This window comes from Aricia agestis, chromosome 16 (assembly GCF_905147365.1).
Source record: "Aricia agestis chromosome 16, ilAriAges1.1, whole genome shotgun sequence".
NCBI classification, from domain to species: Eukaryota; Metazoa; Arthropoda; class Insecta; order Lepidoptera; family Lycaenidae; genus Aricia; species Aricia agestis.
Window position 1 is genome coordinate 3,953,617 of NC_056421.1, and position 24,646 is coordinate 3,978,262.

Genomic DNA, 24,646 nt, shown 5'->3' on the forward strand with positions numbered 1-24,646 from the left:
TACGGAGGTTCCGTATCGTTATAGACTGAACTCTTCGATCACTTATATACACTGAACTGATTAACGGAACCCTTCGTGCGTGAGTCCGACTCGCACTTGGACGATTATTGAAATTTTAATCAGACGTAGACTACGGGGAAGTACAATAACTTAAGACACTTTTGGTAGCGGGAAAAGGTACTATTACCGCGGGATCTAGTGTTTAATCTTTTGGGAAGACAATCAAGTGATTAGCCTACAAAATCCTAATTAAAAATATAATGAGTGGAAGCAGATTATAATATTATTATCACATATTGAACTATATTTAAACTACTATGTTGATATTATCATTTGATACACAATATTTTTTGCGCTTAATATTACGATTTCGGTTAAAAATCGGTCAGTTATCGCCAATATTATAATCGATTTTTATTGACAAAACGTAAAGGTCTTCCTTGTCAAGTGTTTTACATATTCAGATGATAATCGACATTCAACACGTTGTTCATAAAATGTACAGTCAGCATCTCTATCGTCGTCGTCTATCATACCCACTTTGTAAAAAAAATACCTATGTCTCATCTGCATCACCTCTACATTGTTGGGATAATGTTAGAGACGTCTTTTGAACATCACTTGCTACAACTACTATAAGAATCATCTGCATCACCTCTACATTGTTGGGATAATGTTAGAGACGTCTTTTGAATATCACTTGCTACAACTACTATAAGAATCATCTGCATCACCTCTACATTGTTGGGATAATGTTAGAGACGTCTTTTGAACATCACTTGCTACAACTACTATAAGAATCATCTGCATCACTTCTACATTGTTGGGATAATGTTAGAGACGTCTTTTGAACATCACTTGCTACAACTACTATAAGAATCATCTGCATCACCTCTACATTGTTGGGATAATGTTAGAGACGTCTTTTGAACATCACTTGCTACAACTACTATAAGAATCATCTGCATCACTTCTACATTGTTGGGATAATGTTAGAGACGTCTTTTGAACATCACTTGCTACAACTACTATAAGAATCATCTGCATAACCTCTACATTGTTGGGATAGTGTTAGAGACGTCTTTTGAACATCACTTGCTACCACTACTACAAGAATCATCTGCATCACCTCTACATTGTTGGGATAATGTTAGAGACGTCTTTTGAACATCACTTGCTACAACTACTATAAGAATCATCTGCATCACCTCTACATTGTTGGGATAATGTTAGAGACGTCTTTTGAACATCACTTGCTATCACTACTACAAGAATCATCTGCATCACCTCTACATTGTTGGGATAATGTTAGAGACGTTTTTTGAACATCACTTGCTACAACTACTACAAGAATCATCTGCATCACCTCTACATTGTTGGGATAATGTTAGAGACGTCTTTTGAACATCACTTGCTACCACTACTACAAGAATCAAGTATTAAGTTGAAAGAAACAAAGTCATGATCATTTTTTCATAATTTTCCCTATTTCGATAGACCTATTAAACTGTATGGTCATTAAAAGTTGCATGTGGAAAAAGTGTAAAACCCTTTTTTATATATTTTAATTTAACTGAACTTATGATAATATTATTGGTAGAATAAAACCCGAATATGATTAAAAATATCATTGTTTTACAATATAGTGAAATAATATAACGTAATTTCTATGCAACTGTGTTCAGTTATCAATTTGGACCGTTTTTGTCCACTTTTTTGTCGTCTATACTAGCATGCCATCGCTGGCACCTTGACATCTTCGTTTGGTATGCCGGCGGGCGCGGTTTTGACTGCGGCTGTAAATTGTCAACTAAATGCAACCTGCAATCCGAGTTGAGGAAACTTTGATATAAAATTGTTATAGATATTGCTTTGTGTTATTTTTGTGGTGCCCTAAAATAAAGTGGTTAGTGGTTAGTGAAATACAGATAGTGGTTAAAATACAATACCTAGTTTAGGCGCCTAATCTACTATTAATATATCTCTGAGATATAAAAATTATACTGCTGTAATGTGCAAAATGACATATCAAGACTAAAACTAAAAAATCTATGAATTTTAAAATCTATGAGTGTTATATTAAGTATTGTTTCTTATTATTGTTTTTAATTAATTTATTCATTATTATCCAAAGCTATATAAGTATGCAGCCTAAATCTATACTAAAAACTAATAAGTATCCTGAATATCGCACGCACGTGAACGCACGGTACAATATCTACGTTTTTTTTTTATTAAATAAGGGGGCAAACGAGCAAACGGGTCACCTGATGGAAAGCAACTTCCGTCGCCCATGGACACTCGCAGCATCAGAAGAGCTGCAGGTGCGTTGCCGGCCTTTTAAGATGGAAGGGAGGGTAGAAGTGGGAAGGGAAGGGAAGGGAATAGGGGAGGGCAGGGAAGGGAAAAGGGTAGGGGATTGGACCTCCGGTAAACTCACTCACTCGGCGAAACACAGCGTAAGCGCTGTTTCAAAAATATATCATAAATAAAATATACTTAATCAAAAATATTTCTCCGGTCGAGCCGACCCATTCGTGCCGAAGCATGGCTCTCCCACGTTTTTTGACAAAGTTACATTTTCTTGTGGATCTATTATTTTATATCAATGGTCGTTGTTTATTAAATTGAAAATAATACGAATTATCATCATTGAAGCTCCGTTGTCGTCGAGAGGGTATAAATGTACGGTCGCGAAAATTACCTCTTTATTAATTTTGATTCTTATTTCCATAACAATAAGGTGAAGTTGTGTTGAATTTGTCACAGAGTTAATAAAATTTTATGGAGCGTTTAGCGTTCATAATAAAGGTATTCTTGAGAAAATCGGCACAATTTGTTAATAAACGCTATAACAAGATAAAGTTATGTTTATTATGTAAGTAGGTATATATAGTATGTAACATTATTGTTTTTCTTAAATAAATCCGAAATTATCGTTATTATGATCGTGATGTATAAGTAAAATTAACTGAGAAAAGTAAATATTTTTTGTAAACAATCGTTTATTCGAAAAAATAACTTTCTCCTTTTTGCGAATAAAATTAATATTATAATTGTCAGTCTTTGACGCGCGCAGCACTCCCGTTGAAGTCTTTTTCTTCATATTACGTCGCTCGTCCGAAGTGGACACTTTTTATTAAGTTTTAGACTGCGATTCCACCGGAGGGATGTGTTTTTAAGAACCAATAGAAATGCTTCATTTGCCTGACCACGTTCTGCGCAACGATTCTATTGGTTCTTGTAAAACATTCCTCGTAACGCAGCTTAGCTCAGCTCCGGTGGAAACGCAGCCTTAACATTATTGTTAGCGGATGTCAATGGACAAGCTACATGATATTATATTTATTTATTTTAATCGGTATATTATGTTAGTCACTATATATAATTTTAATAAGTGATTATTATATTTTAAATATTAATAAGTAAGGTACTTGATTTTGACAATTAGTTAGTTATAAATGGGCGGGAGGATTATTTACTTCCGTTATAACTTCCTCTTCTCATATTATCTAAAATATGAGAAGTACATTAATTAATATTTAGAATTATGTACTTAACTTATTCTTAGCCATTCTTAATTTTATTGTATTTCTTTATGATTTTGCTATATTTGAATTGTCAACGGAAGTTCGTTTCTTTTGTGTAAAATGGTATAAAAGCCAGCCATATTGCATTGATTGATTCATTCTCTAATTAACTTTGAGACATGTAAGGTGAAACTCTGCTCGAATGAATATCGCTCAATGTATAATTCAAGACTTTTATTATTCTCTAACATTATATTTTCGAAATACTAACTTACACACTTAAAGAAAAAAGAAATGAAAAGATTTTTTACTTTGTACTAAAAAAACTGCAAAGTGCGAGACGGTTGAGCCCCGGCCAACTGGCTTATAACAGGGCGTAATAAAACGAAGAAGAGTATGTATTTGTTCCTTGTTTTGACTGTAAAAGTATATTAGCGCTGAAATTATTTAAAAAAAACATGGCGTTGGAGAAATAAGGGGGCAAACGGGTCACCTGATGGAAAGCAACTTCCGTTGCCCATGGACACTCGCAGCATCAGAAGAGCTGCAGCTGCGATGCCGACCTTTTAAGAGGGAATAAGGTAATAGGGGAGGGTAGGGAAGGGAATACGGGAGGGCAGAGAAGGAATAGGAGAGGGTAGGGAAAGGATTGGATCTCCGGTAAACTTTTTAAAGCGCTTGCGCTGTTTCACGCTGGTTTTCTGTGAGCCCGTGGTATTTCTCCGGTTGAGCCGGCCCATTCGTGCCGAAGCATGGCTCTCCCACGTTTCAAAAGTCATAGAAATGTAGAGGTAACTCTTTCGTCGCTGCTACTTGCAAAGGCAACTGTATACAAGGAACACAAATGTATGCGTTTACTCTACAAACATATACATAACTATATTATTTTATTATCTCATAATTTTGTTACAATTCATAAAAATTGCCAATATCTTTTTTTTTTTTTTTTTTAATGAAATAAGGGGGCAAACGAGCAAACGCGTCACCTGATGGAAAGCAACATCCGTCGCCCATGGACACTCGCAGCATCAGAAGAGCTGCAAGTGCGTTGCCGGCCTTTTAAGAGGGAATAGGGTAATAGGAGAGGGAAGGGAAGGGAATAGTCCGGTAAACTCACTCACTCGGCGAAACACAGCGCAAGCTCTGTTTCACGCCGGTTTTCGGTGAGAACGTGGTATTTCTCCGGTCGAGCCGGCCCATTCGTGCCGAAGCATGGCTCTCCCACGTATGAAGGTTTGCAATTTTGAAGCTATGCAATTTGGTCAGTGAAGCCTTATTGCATATTGTGCAAGTAATTTTGCATGTTCCGTTGTGAGTGACGTGCATCTATCATTGTGACGTTATTAGCGTCATATCAGCTGTCAATTTGTGAGGTTGTACGGTAATTTGCACGTAATTGGATATATAATGGCCTTTAGCGGTAATTGGATCATTTGAATACGTACCAACTGTCAAAGGTATAATACTTAATAGTGCCTCTTACGTAAGATATAGCTTTGTATGAGTAATTTTGAAGTGTCAAAGTATGTACGCAGCACACTTGAGTACTGTCTCTTCCTTTACTTTAATAATCATACATAGGAGATCCATGCTTCAGCACGAATGGGCCGGCTCTACCGGAGAAATACCACGTTCTCACAGAAAACCGGCGTGAAACAGCGCTTGCGCTGTGTTTCTCCGAGTGAGTGAGTTTACCGGAGGCCCAATCCCCTACCCTATTCCCTTCCCTACCCTCCCCTATTCCCTTCCCTTCCCATCCCTACCCTCCCCTATTAAAAGGCCGGCAACGCACCTGTAGCTCTTCTGATGCTGCGAGTGTCCATGGGCGACGGAAGTTGCTTTCCATCAGGTGAGCCGTTTGCTCGTTTGCCCCCTTATTTCATTTAAAAAAAAACTAGTGGAGCGATAGGATGAACATCAGTTTAGACCGACGCGTCTAACGAGAATTTTTTACAGGTACGTCAGGCATTTTTAAGCGTCATAATTATTATTATTATTAAACATAAAAATATTTCTGTTCTTTTATTAAATCGCTGTGTACAATTAAGACAAAAAAAATCAAAATGAATAAAACCTACATGCACATAAACCGCGCGAAAATGCAAACGGCGGGAACGCCATGTTTTTCCCCGCTTCTCCTACTTCTTTTTTTTGCGAGTCGACCGTGTGTAATTGCCACCAAGTATTTGTTCGATCGATGCTGAATTAAAGATGCCACACAGCACGCCAGTAGCTGGAAACGGCATCATAATTAAGAGGATAGTGCGATTCCAAGTACACACAATAAATTGTGATTGACGTTGAAACGCCATGACGTTTCCTGTAATTACTTTTTTTTGTATACGTTTAGAGTTCTACGGTAAAGGCCTCCATTTGATGAGATTTCAATTTTAAAAAAATATTTTAATACATATGAAACCGATTTTAGGTTTCATTAACAATTTGACCGGTCGTTTGTTACTATTATAATATTGGTGACGCTTTAGATAGTTACTAATATTTTTAGGCTTATTTAACTAAGTTTTAATATAGTTCTTCGAGCCCTCGCAGACTACAGACTTTTAGTCGGCCGATTGACAAAATTGAGGTTTCAGCTACGAATTATAAAAACCAAGGAAGAGTAACTGTGTAAAAAAAATTGTCCACGAGTCTACAGAATGCGACCCGAATACATACATACTTCATGCATTTATTCGGTACACAGTTTTGTGTAAATATTGAAGTGACAATAGGCATGATGACTATTTTTTTTTCTTATCGGTAATTGAAAGACACTTAAAAAATAGAAACATCGTTGAAAGAAAGACTCTGATAGCTTAAAAATTCACCAAGATATGACAATTCAAATATCTCATTAAAAGACGCTCCATACAAAGTGCTACGAAAGTATGACGTCAGTCTTTCGTAGTTTGTACGCATCGGGAGACAACTTTTTTCGACAGGTATATTAAATATTTTTATGAAAGTGGTTTCATAACAAAAGTTGCTTTTAATTGGATAAGTTATCGAATTGTATACAAATATTAAGAAATTTAATTGAAAAAAGATTCGACTTGAATATCCAACTTTGAAGGCGCATAACAAAAAAATACAAATGCTATCAAGTTGAAATTTTGAGAACACTTATTTTTTACCGTGATTTCTTTATTTTATTAACAAAATTCGCTAATCTTTGACCTTGTCATCATCCCTATTAATGTCAACGGCTTTATTTCGTGAAGAGTGTTTGTGTTTCGTTGCTATTCCCATATTTTAGTGTGCAAAAAGGAACCAATATCAAAACGGTTGAAGTATGGGAGATACATTTCCTTAGTTTTTATTACTTCAGTATTTATTATCGGCTGATACAAATCGTTTAGTGTTCGCTCCTTCATACTATATCTTCGTACTGATTAAGGCTGCCTTCACATTACGTCGCAAGCAGTGCGGCTGCAGCGCGGCTGCCGCACTGCTTGCGACGTAATGTGAAGGCGCTCTAATCTCTAAGCTTTTATCCGTCGACTAAAAGTCTGCAGTCTGCGGGGGCTCTTATTTCCGAGTGTCACACTGAAAATACTGCTATAATTAATATAATTTTGGGCCGCGAAGCGACGGATAGTCTTTTTTATAAAGGCGAAAATTAAATCGAATCATGTGCTGCTGCGAAATTTTTTTGTATTGCATCGTGTGCGAGCTTCAGCTTCAAGCATTCAAGTGGTTCACCACTTGAATAATTCATATGATAAAATATGTAACGGGTAAAATGCGACATAAGCTAGATAGACATAGCTGTCCCCATAATATTCCACACTATACCGATTTGTCACCACCCAACAAATCTAATTAGGTAATGAAAGCCTACAAGCGAAAGCAAGGGCAGTACAAAGAAAGGGCGGAGTCGATGACTGGTCGTGGGCGGAGTTACGCGGTATGGGCGGAGCCTGCTGCCACGCCCAACAGTCTAATCGACAGTTTAGATTATTTATTCAAGTGCTTAGAAACTTGGTGATGTATTGCAGAGAATATAAATTAATGTTGTAGTGTAGTGTTGTAGCGAACACTAAACGATTTGACGACCTCTGGGGCTCAGTTGGTGGGCTGTTGGTAGCTCAAGCCCGGGGTCGCGGTTCGAATCCAGCCGACGGAAAAAAAGTTTTTAAAGCTCCTGGATCATGGATGTGTACCTATTAAATATGTGTATCATATAATAAAAATCTTAAATATATGTATAGTATAAAAGTATTAAATATATTTTCGTTGTCATGGTACCTGTAACACAAGTCCTTCAGGTACATAGCACAGGACCAGACTGACGTGGTGTGAAGCGTCCATAGATATATTTTTTTTAATGAAATAAGGGGGCAAACGAGCAAACGGGTCACCTGATGGAAAGCAACTTCCGTCGCCCATGACACTCGCAGCATCAGAAGAGCTGCAGGTGTATTGCCGGCCTTTTAAGAGGGAATAGGATAATAGGGGAGGGTAGGGATGGGAAGGGAAGGGAAAAGGAGAGGATAGGGAAGGGAATTGGGCCTCCGGTAAACTCACTCACTCGGCGAAACACAGCGCAAGCGCTGTTTCACGCCGGTTTTCTGTGAGAACGTGGTATTTCTCCGATTGAGCCGGCCCATCCGTGCTGAAGCATGGCTCTCCCACGTATAATTTATTTTATTTATTAGCGTAAGCATTTTTTTGTTTACGTAAAAATGTTTTAAGAAGACAATACCCATATTATTTATGAATTAAATATCTTTGCTCTGTATATCACATACGATATATTTACCAAAACTACCTCCAAAATATTGTCTTGACCCCAAATTCTACTTCTATCCATACAACATTTATGCCTCGCCACGCTTCGCCTCGCCTCGCCGCGCCACGCCTCGCCTCGCCTCGTCGCGTTGCGGTCTGAACTGAATTAAGTTGCCTGCTAAAAACAAATAGCATTAAAACGCAACCTGCGTTGATCCTTTTAGCGCAAAGGAGTAGAAATTTAAGTTGTTATTATCTTATATCATAGATCGATTTATCGCCCCCGAAACCCCCTATAAACTAAATTTCATGAAAATCGTTGGAGCCTATTCCGAGATTCCAATTATATATATATATATATATATATATATATATATATATATATATATATATATATATATATATATATATAGCGATAAATCGATCTAGCTAGGAATCATTTTTAGAAAATGTCATCTTCAATTATAATCTATCTACTTCTCTACATTATAAATGAAGAATAATATTATTATTAAATTATCTGTTTTGAGCAAATGGATGTTAGAGCCTCTTTATAAATTATTTAATTTAATTCGCTTGAAAAATTCACGCATCTTGTAAAAATACCGACACCTGAGTAAAATATATTGAGTGGATACCTTATTGAGATCCACGTATACATACATAAATATAAATGAGCCATGCTAATATAGATCCTATCGTGTACTCGTAACTGGGTTTAACTCGGCTTAACCGGGGTTTAATTTTAAGCGGGTTAGCGGTTGGTTTTCGTTGCATAATGACGTCCGCATTGACGGATTACCATAGGAGTGTTCCCATAATCATGGATATGAATGTCCCGGACGTTTCCGCACGCTTTTGTTGGTATAATTGCGATTTGCAATTTGTTTACATACTGAGAGTAATGTAGACTGTATTTTATGGGCAAATGGGTTTATTTTCGTTTGTGTTTTTTGATTAAGTTCTGTCACTTAACAGGCTCAAAATGATAAACTGATTTTGATGATGCTTTAAATCTCGGCAAAAGACGTAAGACCTAAAAGCTTAGATGTTTTAAGAGACTTCCAAAAAAGGATGAGGTTTTATATGCGGCTATTTAAATTTTATTTTTGTATACCTTAAATCTGTTAATATATTGAAATAAATAATTTTATATCCATCTACATATTTTAATACAACATAATTGACGTTGTTAATCATGTAACTTGTAAGTTGTAACCACGCTTTGACAGAAGTATTAAGATACCACAGATTAATGAAGTGATTACTATTCCTTGCCGTACTCGCGACGTTGGTGGCAATGTTGCTGAAATAATATATTTTATGATCCAGTATTAAATTATACTCGACCAAAAAAGTGCCAGAGAACGCCGAGATACCGAACATTTTGAGCAGTAAAAAGTAGTAATGAGTTGTCCTTTCCCGGGGTCTTCTGAAAATCTATACCAAATGGCATAATCGGTAGTTTTATTAACATAATATTATTATATTGTGTATTGAAAACATTTCTTAATTGTGAATTTATCCTACAAAAACAAATAGCACGAATTGACATTCATAAAGGTGACCCCTAAATACACACATCAGTTTACTTCGCGGAGCAGATAATTCGCCAAGAAATGGTGTTAAGACTTAAGAGATTTAATATAATTTAATGTGTTTAAAGCTTTATTCATTATAAGTACCTCCTGAAATTTATGTTAAACATTACAAGTGTTGCCGACACTGTTCAGCGAAATTAAGATAATTAAGTGAATTTATTAAAACGGCACCTTCGGAACATTATTGTCAGTTGACCGCGGTTATGTGCGTAATTCAGTTTAAATATTGCCTAAAAAAGTGAATGTTTTAATTCAATGCAAAAGGAGTTATTTATTAAGAAAGTTAACAATGGTTAAAAGCATTTGCATGTTGAGACCCGGATTACAAAACAACGAGGCAAACTATACAATTGTACCAACCTATTCTTGCAAGGTTTTCTATTTTATTATACATATCCTACAGTCTCCCCTCTAGGGTATGTATTGTAATTATTTGTCTGGTGAGCCTGCCAGATGCGGCAACCGCTGGCAGAGTTGCGGCGGGTTTATCGTGCCCGGAACTATGCCTAAGCGGGGAGTGGAGCACCATGGGGTTTGTGGGTAGATCCTACGGGTAGTCCCACATATGCACATCCCTCAATATATACGGGGTGTGCAAAAGATTTTCCCTATGCAAAACACGCTTAAATACTTTGACACTGATAGGTTTTTGGGTCGATTGGATTGTCCTAACAAAAAATCGGCGGGAAAAAACCTATGTTATTGTGCATTATTTTTAATTTAAAACTTTTAAATGCAAATCAACTGTCATGACTTTAAAGTTTTCCCTGTCCAAGACGTTCAAGTTCCGAATAATTGTGATTAAAATATGTAACAATTTGGGTTAATTAAATATGTCATTAAGATAACAATACACTGTGTAAGTTTTTCCTTACTTAGGAATCTAGTTACCAATTATTTTGACAACAAAATAGGTTATTGGTACAAATATGTTTATGAATTTGCTCTGCACCCTGCTTTTCTTTGTAAAAATACGTTACAAGATGACGCCCGCAACTCCGTTGCGCCAAAACTCGTTTAACTGTACATTTTTCTGGGATAAAAAGTATCCTATGTCCTTTCCCGGGACTCAAAGTATCTCCATGCCAAATTTCAGCCAAATCGGTTCAGCGGTTAGGTCGTGAAGAGGTAACAGACAGACAGACAGACAGACAGACAGACAGACAGACATACAGACGGACAGACAGACACACTTTCGCATTTATAATATATTTTTTTATTTTTTATTATACAATTGTGGCCGTCTATGGACTGTTCGTCCATATCCTTTTTTTGTTATATTAATATGGACTATTAAGTCTTTTAATTATTATATAAAATTATTTGGTTCTAGCCTGTGGTTTTAGCGTAGAGCACAAATGAACGTATTTTAGGTGTAGACTGTAGTTTATTTTTAGTAACAAAGAACTCATATTTGGTTCAAAGCAACCAAAAGACAGTTAAACAAACAATAAAAAAACAATTACGATTATCTACGGCAAATCACGATTGAGTTACATTACGTAACGTAGGAAAACGTACATTACGTACAAAGTCGCTTTATGCCACCGAACAGTATGAGTTATGGCACTATATGAGCTATTAGACGAGTTAAGACAATCAGCCAAAATGTGACATGACGTGATAATGGTATAAGTGTAAGTGTTGAGTGAATAAGTGTAAGTGTTCAAGTGTAATGAGGAAGTGTGACACGATGACGCCGCCGCCAATGTCGCGCGCGGGCTCGTCCGATTTAGTCGCGGACGCGCTGTCCCCAGACTTACCTTTAGCCCCGGATCTTTTAGAGCGACTATCCCCGGACTTCCCCCGGCGGAATCGCTCCCCGGGGAAGCCCCGGTCTCTCATGGAGACGCTGCTAGTGGCGAAGATGGAGGCGCTGAGCACGGGGAGGCTGGTTAGGACGGATTCGATGGACAGCTGTAGCTCTTTCGGCTCGATGTCGTCGCTGCCGAGTGATGTGTGCCGCTGTGACGACTGTCTGCTCGGTATCGTGGACCTGTACCTGCCGGGACCGGAGAATAAGACTTATAGAAAGGTAAGGTTATATATCTATCAATTACTATTATCTATGAGATTATGTTGATGCTTTTAGCTCATTGAATACTTTTTTCTGTGGCTTATGGAAATGTAAGGTTTTAATTATCTACCTACTAGTCACCCAATACGTGCTTCGCTACGTATAAGCTAAAATAATAAAAAAAAACTTGCCAAAAAAATGGAAACTTTGATGATATTCTTGACTTATAAAATCACAACCAAAAGTGACATTGATTTTTATATAATGTATTATAATATAAGGATTCCTTCTCTATGTCGATCTTAGCCTTCAGTTCATTAAATACTTTGTGGCCTATAGAAAGGTAAGGTTTTATTTACCGATCAGACGTATGAATAAATAATATTAATTATTATATTGATTTTTGGGCTACGAATAATAAATTGGGTCATACTTTTTTAACTTCAATAATAATAATTATTAATGTGGATTTTTTTCGAAAATTTCTCAATTATTTTGGTGTTGGTTTGTATCGGTAAACGCAATGTGAATGTAAATCTTACAAAATAAAAAGTTGATTCATTAAAAATACTCCGTCGCAAAATAATTATGAATGAAAGATACTCTAGAACTGATAGACTAAACAGGAAAATCTTTATGGTCTTTGTAAGTATTAAATTTTTAATATTTAAATTATTTTTCAAGCTATTTATACGTGTGCGTACGTGAGTCTGCATATATAATTGTACAGTTTTTTTACAATAGACATTAGTTATTATTAGATTATTAAAATTCTGCCCAAGGCTGCGTCATGCGTAGTGAAACAAAAATACATTTTTAAGATTTTAGCCTTAAAGGTTATTATTATTCAAAACACGTCTAAAGACGTCTGTTTTCAATTAGTTCTCATTGATGTGACTAATAATTACTACAGACTTACCAGGCTGTTTTGGAGCGTGGCCAAAATCAGTACTAAAGATGCCATGTAAAATGTGACTTTAGAGACGCTGTTTTATAGTTACGTGGTATGCCTTCGTGATGTCAAGTATATTCTTCATGTAGCCAAATAATGAACAAGTGCTGGTGTCATTTAGAGTGTCAGATGATTCGCATGCTTCCATAATAATGTTAAATCACGTGCCAAAACGTCCCTACAGGTCTATAATCTATGTCTCATTTTGTAGAGCAATTGTTTTAAATTGTTTACTAAACTACAGCTAGTGACCTCTATGTAGAGACGCGAGAACTCTATATTTAGTTACAAGTTAATCTCGCACGTAGAGCCTTGGATCTATAGATCGTTTATGTTAGTTCGTTAAGTTAATCACAGATGGCGCTTCTCGTTAAAATGTGTGGAAATATAGAGTTCAGAATTCATAAAATTACGACAAGAGACTATATTTTCTGAAAAGCTGTTAATGTCAGTTGACGATCATAATAATAATATTAATACGTGAGAGAAAAACTTTGTAACCCTTTTTACGAAAAATGGGGAAACGTAGGTGCATGAAATTTCGCACAGTTATAGTTTATATGGTGAAGGAGTGCATCGAGCTAATATTATTTTGAAATTATGCTTTTATCATATATATTTTTAACAAATAAAACGTTACACACACTACGACACTACTACTAGGAAAAATGACAGATTTTTTAGTGACAAGCCTATACATACGAATTATACTCTTTTATTTATGGTTGAAGTCTGCTGACAACAAGTTGACAATTGAAAATGGATTATTGTTTTTTTTTATTTAATTTTAGATAATATTAGACAATGCTTAAACGGCCAGTCTGAGATCAGCTGAGTCCCAGAGACAAGAATTGAAAAAACTATGATGAAGTCAATATTTTTTACAAAATATAGGTAGTAGTCCTAATGTCGTTGCAAGTAAGGTCGAATTTCGACCATTGGGCGATCTCTAGTAATAATAATTATTGTATAGGCTAGGATTTTTGTAGTTACAACTTACACCTTTTCCTATAATGGGAAAATATGTAATATGTAAATATGTAATGGGAAAGTATGCGATACGAGTGAGCACACTGAGACGGGCCGTGCCCATCGCAAAAATCCACCTCCATACAATTAGTAGTAGTTGCAGGGAGTGTTCTATTTCGGTAGAAAGTAGTTTGATATGAACACAATCTGTATCTGTATTTTTTTTTAATCTTTTTTTTTACAGACGCTTTTAACACTCAGTGTTAATGTCAGCCTCGTATCTGTATTTATAAAATAAAAAAGCGCTTATTCATAGACGATTATTACATTATCTAATAATAGTAACTAAATATGTAAGAATTAAACTAAGTAATCATCCAGAACCCCTCCGCGGGTGAAGGCCTGTAATCTGTATTTATTAATTAAAAAATCGGCCAAGTGCGAGTTAAACTCCCGCACGAAGGGTTCCGTACCTCAATCGAGCAAAAATAGGCTGAATATTGTGTATTTTTGAATGGAAGCCGTCCTTAATTATTTAATATATTTAAATTTAATTATTGATTATTAAAGTACAAATATAACTGAGTATTTCGTTAATATTGTTACGGTACATGGTATACGGACACGTGGTGCGCAAGTACATACTCGAACCTTCTAGGAAGGTCCAAAGTTTGTTTACGTGTTTACCCTCTATTTGTTAGCGTGTTTGAATTTAGACCTTATGACTGAGTCCATAAGGTCTAAATTAAATTCAACTTACTGCACTTATCGCAAGGACGGCAGTTTTATTGTAGTACATTCCCGAGCCTCCTAGAAATTTCCCACGGTTGTTTACTTGTTTACGTGAATCGGGAAATTTCTGGAATTCGTCTCGCCATATAAAAAGAGCCGCAGGCAGGCCCGGCAAGTCAGTTCAATCTGAGCGATCTTCAAGGCGACATCAAGTGATCAATAGTGAGTGAACCAGTGAAACCTGCGACTTGGCTACGACCTAGGACAGTGATAGTGCTTAGTGATTGGACCTAGTGATTTGTGTTTGGACTTAGTGCTAAGTGTTATGACCTAGTGTTTAGTGCAGTGTTAATAAAGTCTGCAAGAGAGTCACCAGGTCTTTCTCTCCAAATCCTCGAACCCTAGCACGTAACAACTGGTGTCAGAAGTGGGATTTGGAGATGCCATTGACTCCGAGAGAGGACTTCAAGGGGAGTGTCAGGACAAGGGCGCAGCGAGCTGCTGCCATTGACTCCGAGAGAGGAGTTGCGGAGGCCACACCCACTGGGGACCAAGCTCCGCCCACTGAGGGACAGGCCCCACCTACTGGCCCCGCCCACCAGGCTCCGCCCACTGACCACGCCCACCAGGCTCCGCCCACTTTGGGCGAAGCCCCGCCCACTGGCTCCGCCCACCAGGCCACGCCCACTCAGACCACGCCCACTGGCCCCGCCCACCAGGCTCCACCTACTCAAGTCCTGCCTGCTCAGGCCCCGTCGACCAGCTCCATCCATCCAGCCATACCCGTTGTTTCTACGGCCCCTCAAATGGCTCCTCAATTAGAAAGCATAATTGAGTTAATTCAGGCTTTGCAAGATGCCCAAGACCGCAAACTCAGCGCTTTGCAAGATTCTCAAAGGGCAATGATGGAGTCACAAGACCGCAAGCTCGGCGCTTTGCAAGAGTCACAAGAACGCAAGCTCGGCGCTTTGCAAGAGTCACAAGAACGCAAGCTCGGCGCTTTGCAAGAGTCACATGAACGCAAGCTCGGTGCTGAAATCAGAGCGATTCGAGAATCACAAGAGCAACAAAAAGACCTCCAAGAAAAAGCGCTTGGAGCTATAAAGGATGTCAGTGACACGGTGGTTAAGCTTCGAAAAGATGTCGACGTAATGGACGAACGAGTTACGGGGTTAGGAGTGGATATGGAAAATGTGAAAACCGGCCTCACAGAACTACAGAAGTGGAAAGTGCGCGTGGAAACCACAGGAATCGCGACGCCTAGTGGAACTTCCGTAGTGGTACAAGGACCAAGAGTTAAAGTGCCACCATACGACGGTACTACTTCTTGGAACGCTTATCGTCAGCAATTCCAGACGGTTGCTTCTGCCAACGGATGGAATGATGAACAATGCCTGACCGCTCTCACAGTTGCGCTCAGAGGGCAAGCTTTGTCGGTCCTAGAAGCGCATACAGGAAATGGGTTTAAAGACCTGATGGAGGCACTTGAATCCAGATACGGGGAGCGACACCTGGAGCACGTGTTCCGTGCCCAACTGCGTGACAGAGTCCAACGCCCAGGAGAAGGACTACAACAATGGGCGTTGGAAATAGAAAAACTGGTCAAGAAGGCACACCCAGGAGCCGATTCCAAGATGATCGACACGAACATTGTGCAAGCATTTGTCGACGGAATCAGGGACCTAGAGGTCAGAGCTGCAGTGAGGCTACGTCACCACACCTCGCTAAAAGAAGCATTGGCGCATGCTTTGGAGGTCGAGGCTGTTCGCCGTGACATACGACAGACCCATAAGGTCCACGAGGTCTCTGAGGAAGTTAAGGAGGTCAAGGCTCCCGCGAAGAGAAGTTTTGGAGCCATGTGCTACAAGTGCGGTGAGAGGGGCCATCTTCAGCTCAACTGCCCGCAGAAGGAGACCCAGATGGCAAGGATGAAAAGGCTCGAGGAACAAGTAGAGGAGCTGAAGAAGCAAGGAGCTTCATCCCCTGCCCGGGATCAGGGAAACGAATAAAAGCCAGGACTAAGGGGCGAGTACTGGCTGACGTGGAGGAAGCCCCAATAACTGTTATCTCCCAAGCATGCAGCGGGAACAGTCTTGTGATTCAGGGGACTATTAACAGGACGGATTGCAAAATGACTCTAGACACAGGAGCCTCTAGAACGATAGTGAACCCACATCTGGTAAAAGCCGCAAGAAAACACGAGAGGAGAATTAACTGTCGGCTCCTTACTGCCTCCGGTCAGCCAATACCCGTCCTGGGAGATATGTCAGTTACGATTAATGTAGGGGGATCCTCATACCCTCATGACGTTATCGTGGCTGAGATTATGGATGATTGCATCTTGGGTTTGGATTTCATGAAGAAGCATAACTGCAGAATTAATGTCGCTGACGGAGTTTTCAAGTGTGGTGAAGAAGAAATTTTCATCCTTGGAGGCGCCTGCGGGAAAGTTGAATGTGTAAAGAAAGTCATAATACCTGGACGTGCGGAAACTCGGGTGCTGGTGAAACTACCGCCAGCTGGAAAGAAGAAGTCAAACAGATGCGTGTTAATCGAAGACACACCTACCAAGACATCAGCACAAAAATTGATGACGGCAAGAACCCTTGTTAGTGGAAGCAGTTACGCTGTGGTCAGAGTTTTGAATCTTGGTGATCGCGAGATCTGCTTGAACAAAGGTGACGTCATTGGAAAGTGCGAGGAAGTTGTCTGGATGAGAAAGTGTAATTCGATCACAGGCTCAGACTCAGCAAACACCAGCAACTATGGAATAGTGACTGAGCTACTCGATGACTGCAAGAGTAATCTGACTTATTCGCAGAGCATGAAAGCTAAGAAGTTTTTACAACGCCACGCGAATATCTTCTCCAGTCAGGAAGGCGACCTTGGAAGAACGTCGATGGTTCAGCACAGGATAGATACCGGAAGCGAGAACCCAATTCGTCAACGAGCAAGACGGATACCCATTGCAAAGGAAAAAGAAGTTGAAGGCCTTTTGGAGGAGATGAGAAGGCATAAGATTATTGAACCGTCTGCCAGTCCGTGGTGCTCACCAGTTGTATTAGTGAAGAAGAAAGATGGCAGCACAAGATTTTGTGTGGACTACAGACGTCTCAATGATGTCACTAAGAAGGACAGCTATCCATTACCTCGAATCGACGACACTCTGGATACCTTGAGTGGCATGAAATGGTTCTCGACCCTGGACCTGAAATCTGGATACTGGCAGGTGGAAATTCATCCAAAAGACAAGGAGAAGACAGCGTTCTCCACCGGTAAAGGTCTATGGCAGTTTAACGTCATGCCCTTTGGATTGTGCAACGCACCTGCCACATTTGAGCGACTCATGGAGTGTGTACTGGCAGGCTTAGTTGGAGAGGCTTGCTTAGTCTATTTGGACGACGTCATCATTGTTGGCCGCGACTTCGAGGACCATTTGCGAAACTTAGAACGAGTTTTCGCCAAAATAGAGGGGGCCAAGTTAAAGTTGAATCCAAAAAAGTGTCGTTTATTCAGGAGTAAGGTGAATTATCTCGGCCATGTTATCTCCAGTGATGGAATTCAGACGGACCCGGAGAAACTAGAAGCAGTCCAAAATTGGCCAACCCCTAAGAACAAAACCGAAGTGCGGGCATTTCTCGGCCTATGCTCCTACTACAGGCGTTTTGTTAAGGGATTCTCAGAGATAGCCAAGCCATTACATCGGCTGACAGAAGATAAACGACAGTTTATTTGGGACGAGACTTCCGAAGATTCTTTTCAGAAACTAAAGAAACATCTGTGTGAAACACCAATCCTGGGGTATCCACAACCTGAAGGTCAGTTTATAGTCGACACGGACGCAAGCAACACGGCCATTGGAGGGGTGTTATCTCAAAAACAGGGTGAAAGAGAAGTTGTAATTGCATATTTCAGCAAATCTTTATGTAAGCCAGAGAGAAACTACTGTGTGACAAGAAGAGAACTTTTGGCTGTCGTAAAGACGCTACAACATTTCAGCAAGTATCTCATCGGCAGACACTTTTTACTGCGAACTGATCACGCAGCCTTGAAGTGGCTACTACAATTCAAGAACCCAGAAGGCCAAGTAGCTCGATGGATTGAACAACTCCAGGAGTATGACTTCAAGACGGAACACCGTAGTGGAAAAGCACATGGGAATGCCGATGCACTTTCGCGAAGGCCGTGTTCGGAAGACTGCAAACATTGTGTTAAGCAGGAATCTAATGAAGTAACATTAAAGTTAACGAAAACAAGTCCTTTGGGCCCATGGGAGAATGATGCTATGAGGGAGGCTCAAGAAACAGATGACGACCTTCGGCACATCATCACATGGAAGAAACGGGGTGATGAAAAACCAATCTGGAGTGAGGTTGCACCCACTGGCGCTGTCACTAAGGCGTACTGGGCGCAATGGGACAGTCTGATTCTTCAAAACGGAATACTTTACCGGAAATGGGAGAAGACCAACGGCAGAGAGTTCCATCTTCAGATAGTTGTCCCAAGAACGAGAGTACCGGATGTTCTCCGTGAAATGCATGATGGCGTATCAGGAGGCCATCTAGGAGTAAAGAGGACGTTAACAAAAGTGCGAGAACGATTCTACTGGTTGCATTGTCGAGACGATGTACAGGATTGGTGCCGCAAATGCACTACTTGCGCTGCAGTGAAGGGACCACAGACCCGGAGCCGTGGGAACCTGCGGTTGTATAACGTTGGCGCACCGTGGGAACGAATTGCAGTTGACGTAGCTGGGCCATTTCCCGTGACGGAATCGGGAAACAAGTATTTTATGGTCGTCATGGATTACTTCACCAAATGGCCCGAAGTGTTCGCCATACCAAACCAAGAAGCTACAACAGTCGCTTCTAAATTAGTCGAAGAAGTGATATCTCGGTTTGGTGTGCCTCTGGAAATCCATTCTGATCAGGGCAGGAATTTCGAATCGCAGGTCTTCCAGGAAGTGTGCAGAATTTTGGGAATGCATAAAACGAGGACCACCGCGTACCATCCACAGTCTGATGGAATGGTTGAGAGATTTAACCAGACCCTTGAGAGGCATTTGGCGAAATTGGTAGATGACAAACAAAAGGACTGGGACAAGTATATACCGCTCTTCCTTCTGTCGTACCGTACCGCCGAGCATGAGAGCATAAAAGCTACCCCGGCGTATGTCAATTACGGTAGAGAACTGCGAGTACCAGTAGACCTCTTGACAGGAGGGTCACCGGAGGAACCGAAGACCGTACCAGATTATGTCTGCGATTTAAGGGAAAAGATGCGCTATATACACGCCATGGTTCGGGAAAATGGGGTACAGTCAAGTGAGAACATGAAGACCAGATACGACCGGAAATCCGGGAATACAAGCGGCTTCGAAGAAGGGTCACTGGTGTGGCTGCATAACCCAACTCGCCGAAAAGGCAAATCTCCAAAGTTGCAGACCAAGTGGGACGGCCCATACAAAGTGGTTACCCGATTGAATGATGTGACTTACAGGATTCAAAAGCAACCAAGAGGGACATTCAAAGTGGTACACATAGACCGTCTGGCGCGTTACCATGGCAGTAACAATGATGCTCGGGACGAGCATCTCTAAGAGGGGAGTAGTGTTACGGTACATGGTATACGGACACGTGGTGCGCAAGTACATACTCGAACCTTCTAGGAAGGTCCAATGTTTGTTTACGTGTTTACCCTTTATTTGTTAGCGTGTTTGAATTTAGACCTTATGACTGAGTCCATAAGGTCTAAATTAAATTCAACTTACTGCACTTATCGCAAGGACGGCAGTTTTATTGTAGTACATTCCCGAGCCTCCTAGAAATTTCCCACGGTTGTTTACTTGTTTACGTGAATCGGGAAATTTCTGGAATTCGTCTCGCCATATAAAAAGAGCCGCAGGCAGGCCCGGCAAGTCAGTTCAATCTGAGCGATCTTCAAGGCGACATCAAGTGATCAATAGTGAGTGAACCAGTGAAACCTGCGACTTGGCTACGACCTAGGACAGTGATAGTGCTTAGTGATTGGACCTAGTGATTTGTGTTTGGACTTAGTGCTAAGTGTTGTGACCTAGTGTTTAGTGCAGTGTTAATAAAGTCTTCAAGAGAGTCACCAGGTCTTTCTCTCCAAATCCTCGAACCCTAGCACGTAACAATATTTCAAGTGCCTATGTGTTGCAGTTATTGATATCGAGCAAAAAATAGTAAAAAAATCACGTTTGTTGTATGGGAGCCCCCCTTAAATATTAATTTTATTTTATTTTTAGTATTTGTTGTTATAGCGGCAACAGATATACACAATTTGTGAAAATTTCAGAAATCTAGCTATAGCGGTTCTTGAGTTATAGCCTGGAGACAGACAGACAGACAGACGGACAGACGGACAGACATTGAAGTCTTAGTAATAGGGTCCCGTTTTTACTCTTTGGGTACGGAACCCTAAAAATGAATTTTAAAAGTTAGTCTCAGTAAAACTTGAGAACGGCTTAACCGATTGGCAAATTTTAGTCTTGAAATATTCGTAGAAGTCCAGGGAAGGTTTAAATTAGGAGGGATGTGGTACGAAGTTCACCGGGTCAAATAACCCGGTGATGATGATGATGACTAAATAGTCATCATCATCATCACCGTTCTTTATACGTGGGAGAGCCATGCTTCGGCACGAATGGTCCTGCTCGACCGGAGAAATACCACGTTCTCACAGAAAACCGGCGTGAAACAGCGCTTGCGCTGTGTTTCGTCGAGTGAGTGAGTTTACCGGTGGCCCAATATCCTACTGTATTCCCTTCCCTACCCTCCCCTATTCCCTTCCCTTCCCATCCCTACCCTATTAATCTATTCCCTTTTAAAAGGCCGGCAACGCACCTGCAGCTCTTCTGATGCTGCGAGTGTCCATGGGCGACGGAAGTTGCTTTCCATCAGGTGACCCGTTTGCTCGTTTGCCTCCTTATTTCATAAAAAAAAAAGTCATCATTTATTGTTGAAATGTCATCAACAATTTATTATTGAAATTTGTTACCTACTTTTAAAATTGTCGCCGTTATTTTATACAAGTGTGTTTTTTTTAATCATAATTTCCTGCTGCTATTTAATTGCAGCAACATTGTATCTTTTTTCAAATTCTTGTTGCTTTTAATTCCAAATTTGTCTCCGTGTTTTTTTTTCCTTTCTTTACACCCTCGACCCATTCTCTTTAGCTATAACTCTATATAATATTTCTTCAGCGTATTCCATGAATCGTGTTCTCTTTTTATCGTTGTCTAGGATCGTTCTAATAGTTTCTTCTCTTATTTCCATACCAAGTCTTTGCTCAGAGTAGGAGCGTTTCTGACTAAATCTTTGACATACAGCATACAAGGTGTAACAAAAGTAAGTGATAATCAATCAAGTAAATCAGTTTCACCACTTCATGAGTGCCGGATAGGCTATTCGCCACTTAACTTGACACATGTGGAGTATGGGGAATCTGTCAAATAAGTTGTGGATAGCCTATCTGGCACTTTATCAGGAAGTGGTGAAACATGTTCAGGCCCCGTTTTGTTACAACTTACACCTTGTATCTACTATCTAGGTGCATCTAATTACTATTGCACTATCGTTCTCTATCACGTACGGTGACGTGCGTCATATGTACGTCACCCGACTGTACCGGGTTGTTGTCCCGACGATATCACCACAATCCGTTTTGCACGCTGCATACATGATAACCTCCTTTTATTGAATATCAGTTAAAAGGAATGTAGCATTTTTTTAGAGCATGCAAAGGGAAATATAGCATTTTTGTAGAGTATGCAAAGTGAAGTGTAGCATTTTTGTAGAGCATGCATAGTAAAATGTAGCATTTTTGTAGAGCAGAAGTTCCCAAAGTCCTTTGTTTCGTAGACCCCTTTTTTTAAAAATGGGTGGATCCGGTAGGCCCCCTACAGGAAGACATGACCTCGAGTCTCGCGTGGACCCCTGGGGCTGGACCTAGACCACATCGGGGATTACTGTTGTAGAGCATGCAAAGTGAAATGTAGCATTTTTGTAGAGTATACAAAATGAAATTTAGCATTTATATACATATTTTTGTATGTGTTGTTTTAGGATTTGGCTGTAATAAGCTTCTCTTTATTTTTCCAGAAGACTTATTAAGTAATATTTGTACGTGTGCACCATAGTCTCATAAATCAATTTCTCAAAAAAAAAAAACATTCATAGTAAGTGGTAGGTTAAATGGACAAACGAAATTGTAAAAAAGCGAAAAAATTCTTCTAGAATCTAGATAAAAAAAATGCAGAAGCCTGTATGCTAATTTACGTCTCAACCAAGCAAATTTTTAATTAAATGTCAAATCTAATGTAAAATATTTAAACTTGTCTCGAGATTTGGGCTATGCTGTGGGTAGCACGTGAACACTTCTATTTTTCAAAAAATCAAAATCAAAATCAAAATTGTTTTATTTCTGAATAAATTTAAAATAAATGTTTTCAGAAAGTCCTACATGATGCCTACCACCGGTTCGGGAACTAACCCGGCGAGAAGAACCGGCGTAAGAAACTCGCACGGGGCCCACTTTTTTACCAAAAAAAGTGAGAAAAAAATTAATCTTTTAAAATAAAGTTTACAATTTTGTAACTAAATATTATATACAATATCCACATACATAATTGTAAGTCCTATAATAATGAAGAAGTAGCCTTGCAAGAAGCCATCCTACTCCCAAGGTGTGCCATCGTTTATGAAATCATTGACCTTATGGCTTATGGCTTTGGCACACAATATAATTTTAAACTATAAATACGTATATTATTTAAGGCCCTATACTATGCAAATTCATGTTTTTATTTTCGATAAATCTTTGACCAGAAGTAATTATAAGCATTCAAACATTTTTTGTAGGTTTCTTACGTTCCTTATTAAGGTAGACATTGTCTTAAAATTTTGATTTATATCCATTTTACCACTAAAAAAGTGTGTTAAAAAATAATACTTTCAAATTTTTATTTCTTCTAGCACTCAGCGAAAACAAATACAGGAAAAAATATTTTTATGCCAAAATGTTTAAATTATGATTTCGAAGGCAGACATTGTCTTCGTTTTTGATAAATAAAACAATAATAATGATAAATCGTTGAGATCACAAATTCGAACGAATTGCTGATTTTTAAAAGCAAATTTTGCTTTGAATATTTGCTACAACAAATCCACAGGCGTTTTGATAGATAATGATTGAATGACATCAGTCAATAATCTGTCAATCAGTGACTGATTGTCTATTATAGAAAACTTAGAGTGTGTTCACAAATATATCCCAGTATACTGGCCAGAGCTCCTTAGGTATAGAATTTGTATTGAATTGCCGTGTCCCATACCATTGATTCGTTTCGGAATATTTGCCAGTGCTTTTTCGTATATCTCTATGTTTAGATATAATTATAATACGTCCAACTTGTCTAACTAGTGGAATACCAGTACAATACAGCGCCGTAATATGACGTCTTGAGCGCTAGTCAGTACAGTCTACTGTTTTTTTTTCGGAACCTAGTCAACATTTTTGGTTTACAAATATTACAATATTGTTTTTTTTCCTAATTATTTCGTGAGAGACTACCTAATAAGATGCTATTTGATAATTTACATCCACCAAACGATCATTTTTACTTTTTTGGTCACTGACGTTTTAGAATTTGAGGCCAACTAGCTCAATAAATGGCGCTCGAAAGGTACATATTTACATAGCAAGCCATCGTCGATTTTAATATTTTCAGAAATAATGTGATCACGTGGTAAACTCGACATACAGAGTAAGGATTAGCAGAGAGGCCATGTTCACCACTTGATAAACGAAATCTTTAATGAAATTTGTATTATAATAAAATGATGTATTAGGTATATAAATATGATGTTTGTTCTGTACTCAGTACTCACGAACATAAAAAATGTATTTCCTCTAAATAATACCTACATATAATACAATGTATAACAACATAAAGTATTACCCATACCTATACAAAGTGTAACAAAACTAAGTAATAATACTTTAGGGTGTGTATGTGTTCCTTGTAGAGAGTTCACTGTGAAAGTAGCAGCGCTGAAAGACCAATTTTTTTCACTTTTGTATGGAGAAACTC

General features: G+C 39.1%; 1 protein-coding gene across 1 annotated transcript in view; it reads left to right on the plus strand.

The window, feature by feature from the left end:
* Positions 1 to 11,372: 11,372 nt before the first annotated feature.
* The window catches only part of LOC121734623 (inositol-trisphosphate 3-kinase B), a 68,536-nt gene continuing 55,262 nt past the window's right edge, over positions 11,373 to 24,646 (plus strand). The window contains exon 1 of the mRNA XM_042125214.1: positions 11,373 to 11,897. Coding sequence (XP_041981148.1) covers positions 11,538 to 11,897 — 360 coding nt within the window. The 5' untranslated portion in view covers positions 11,373 to 11,537. The remainder of the gene's footprint in view (positions 11,898 to 24,646) is intronic.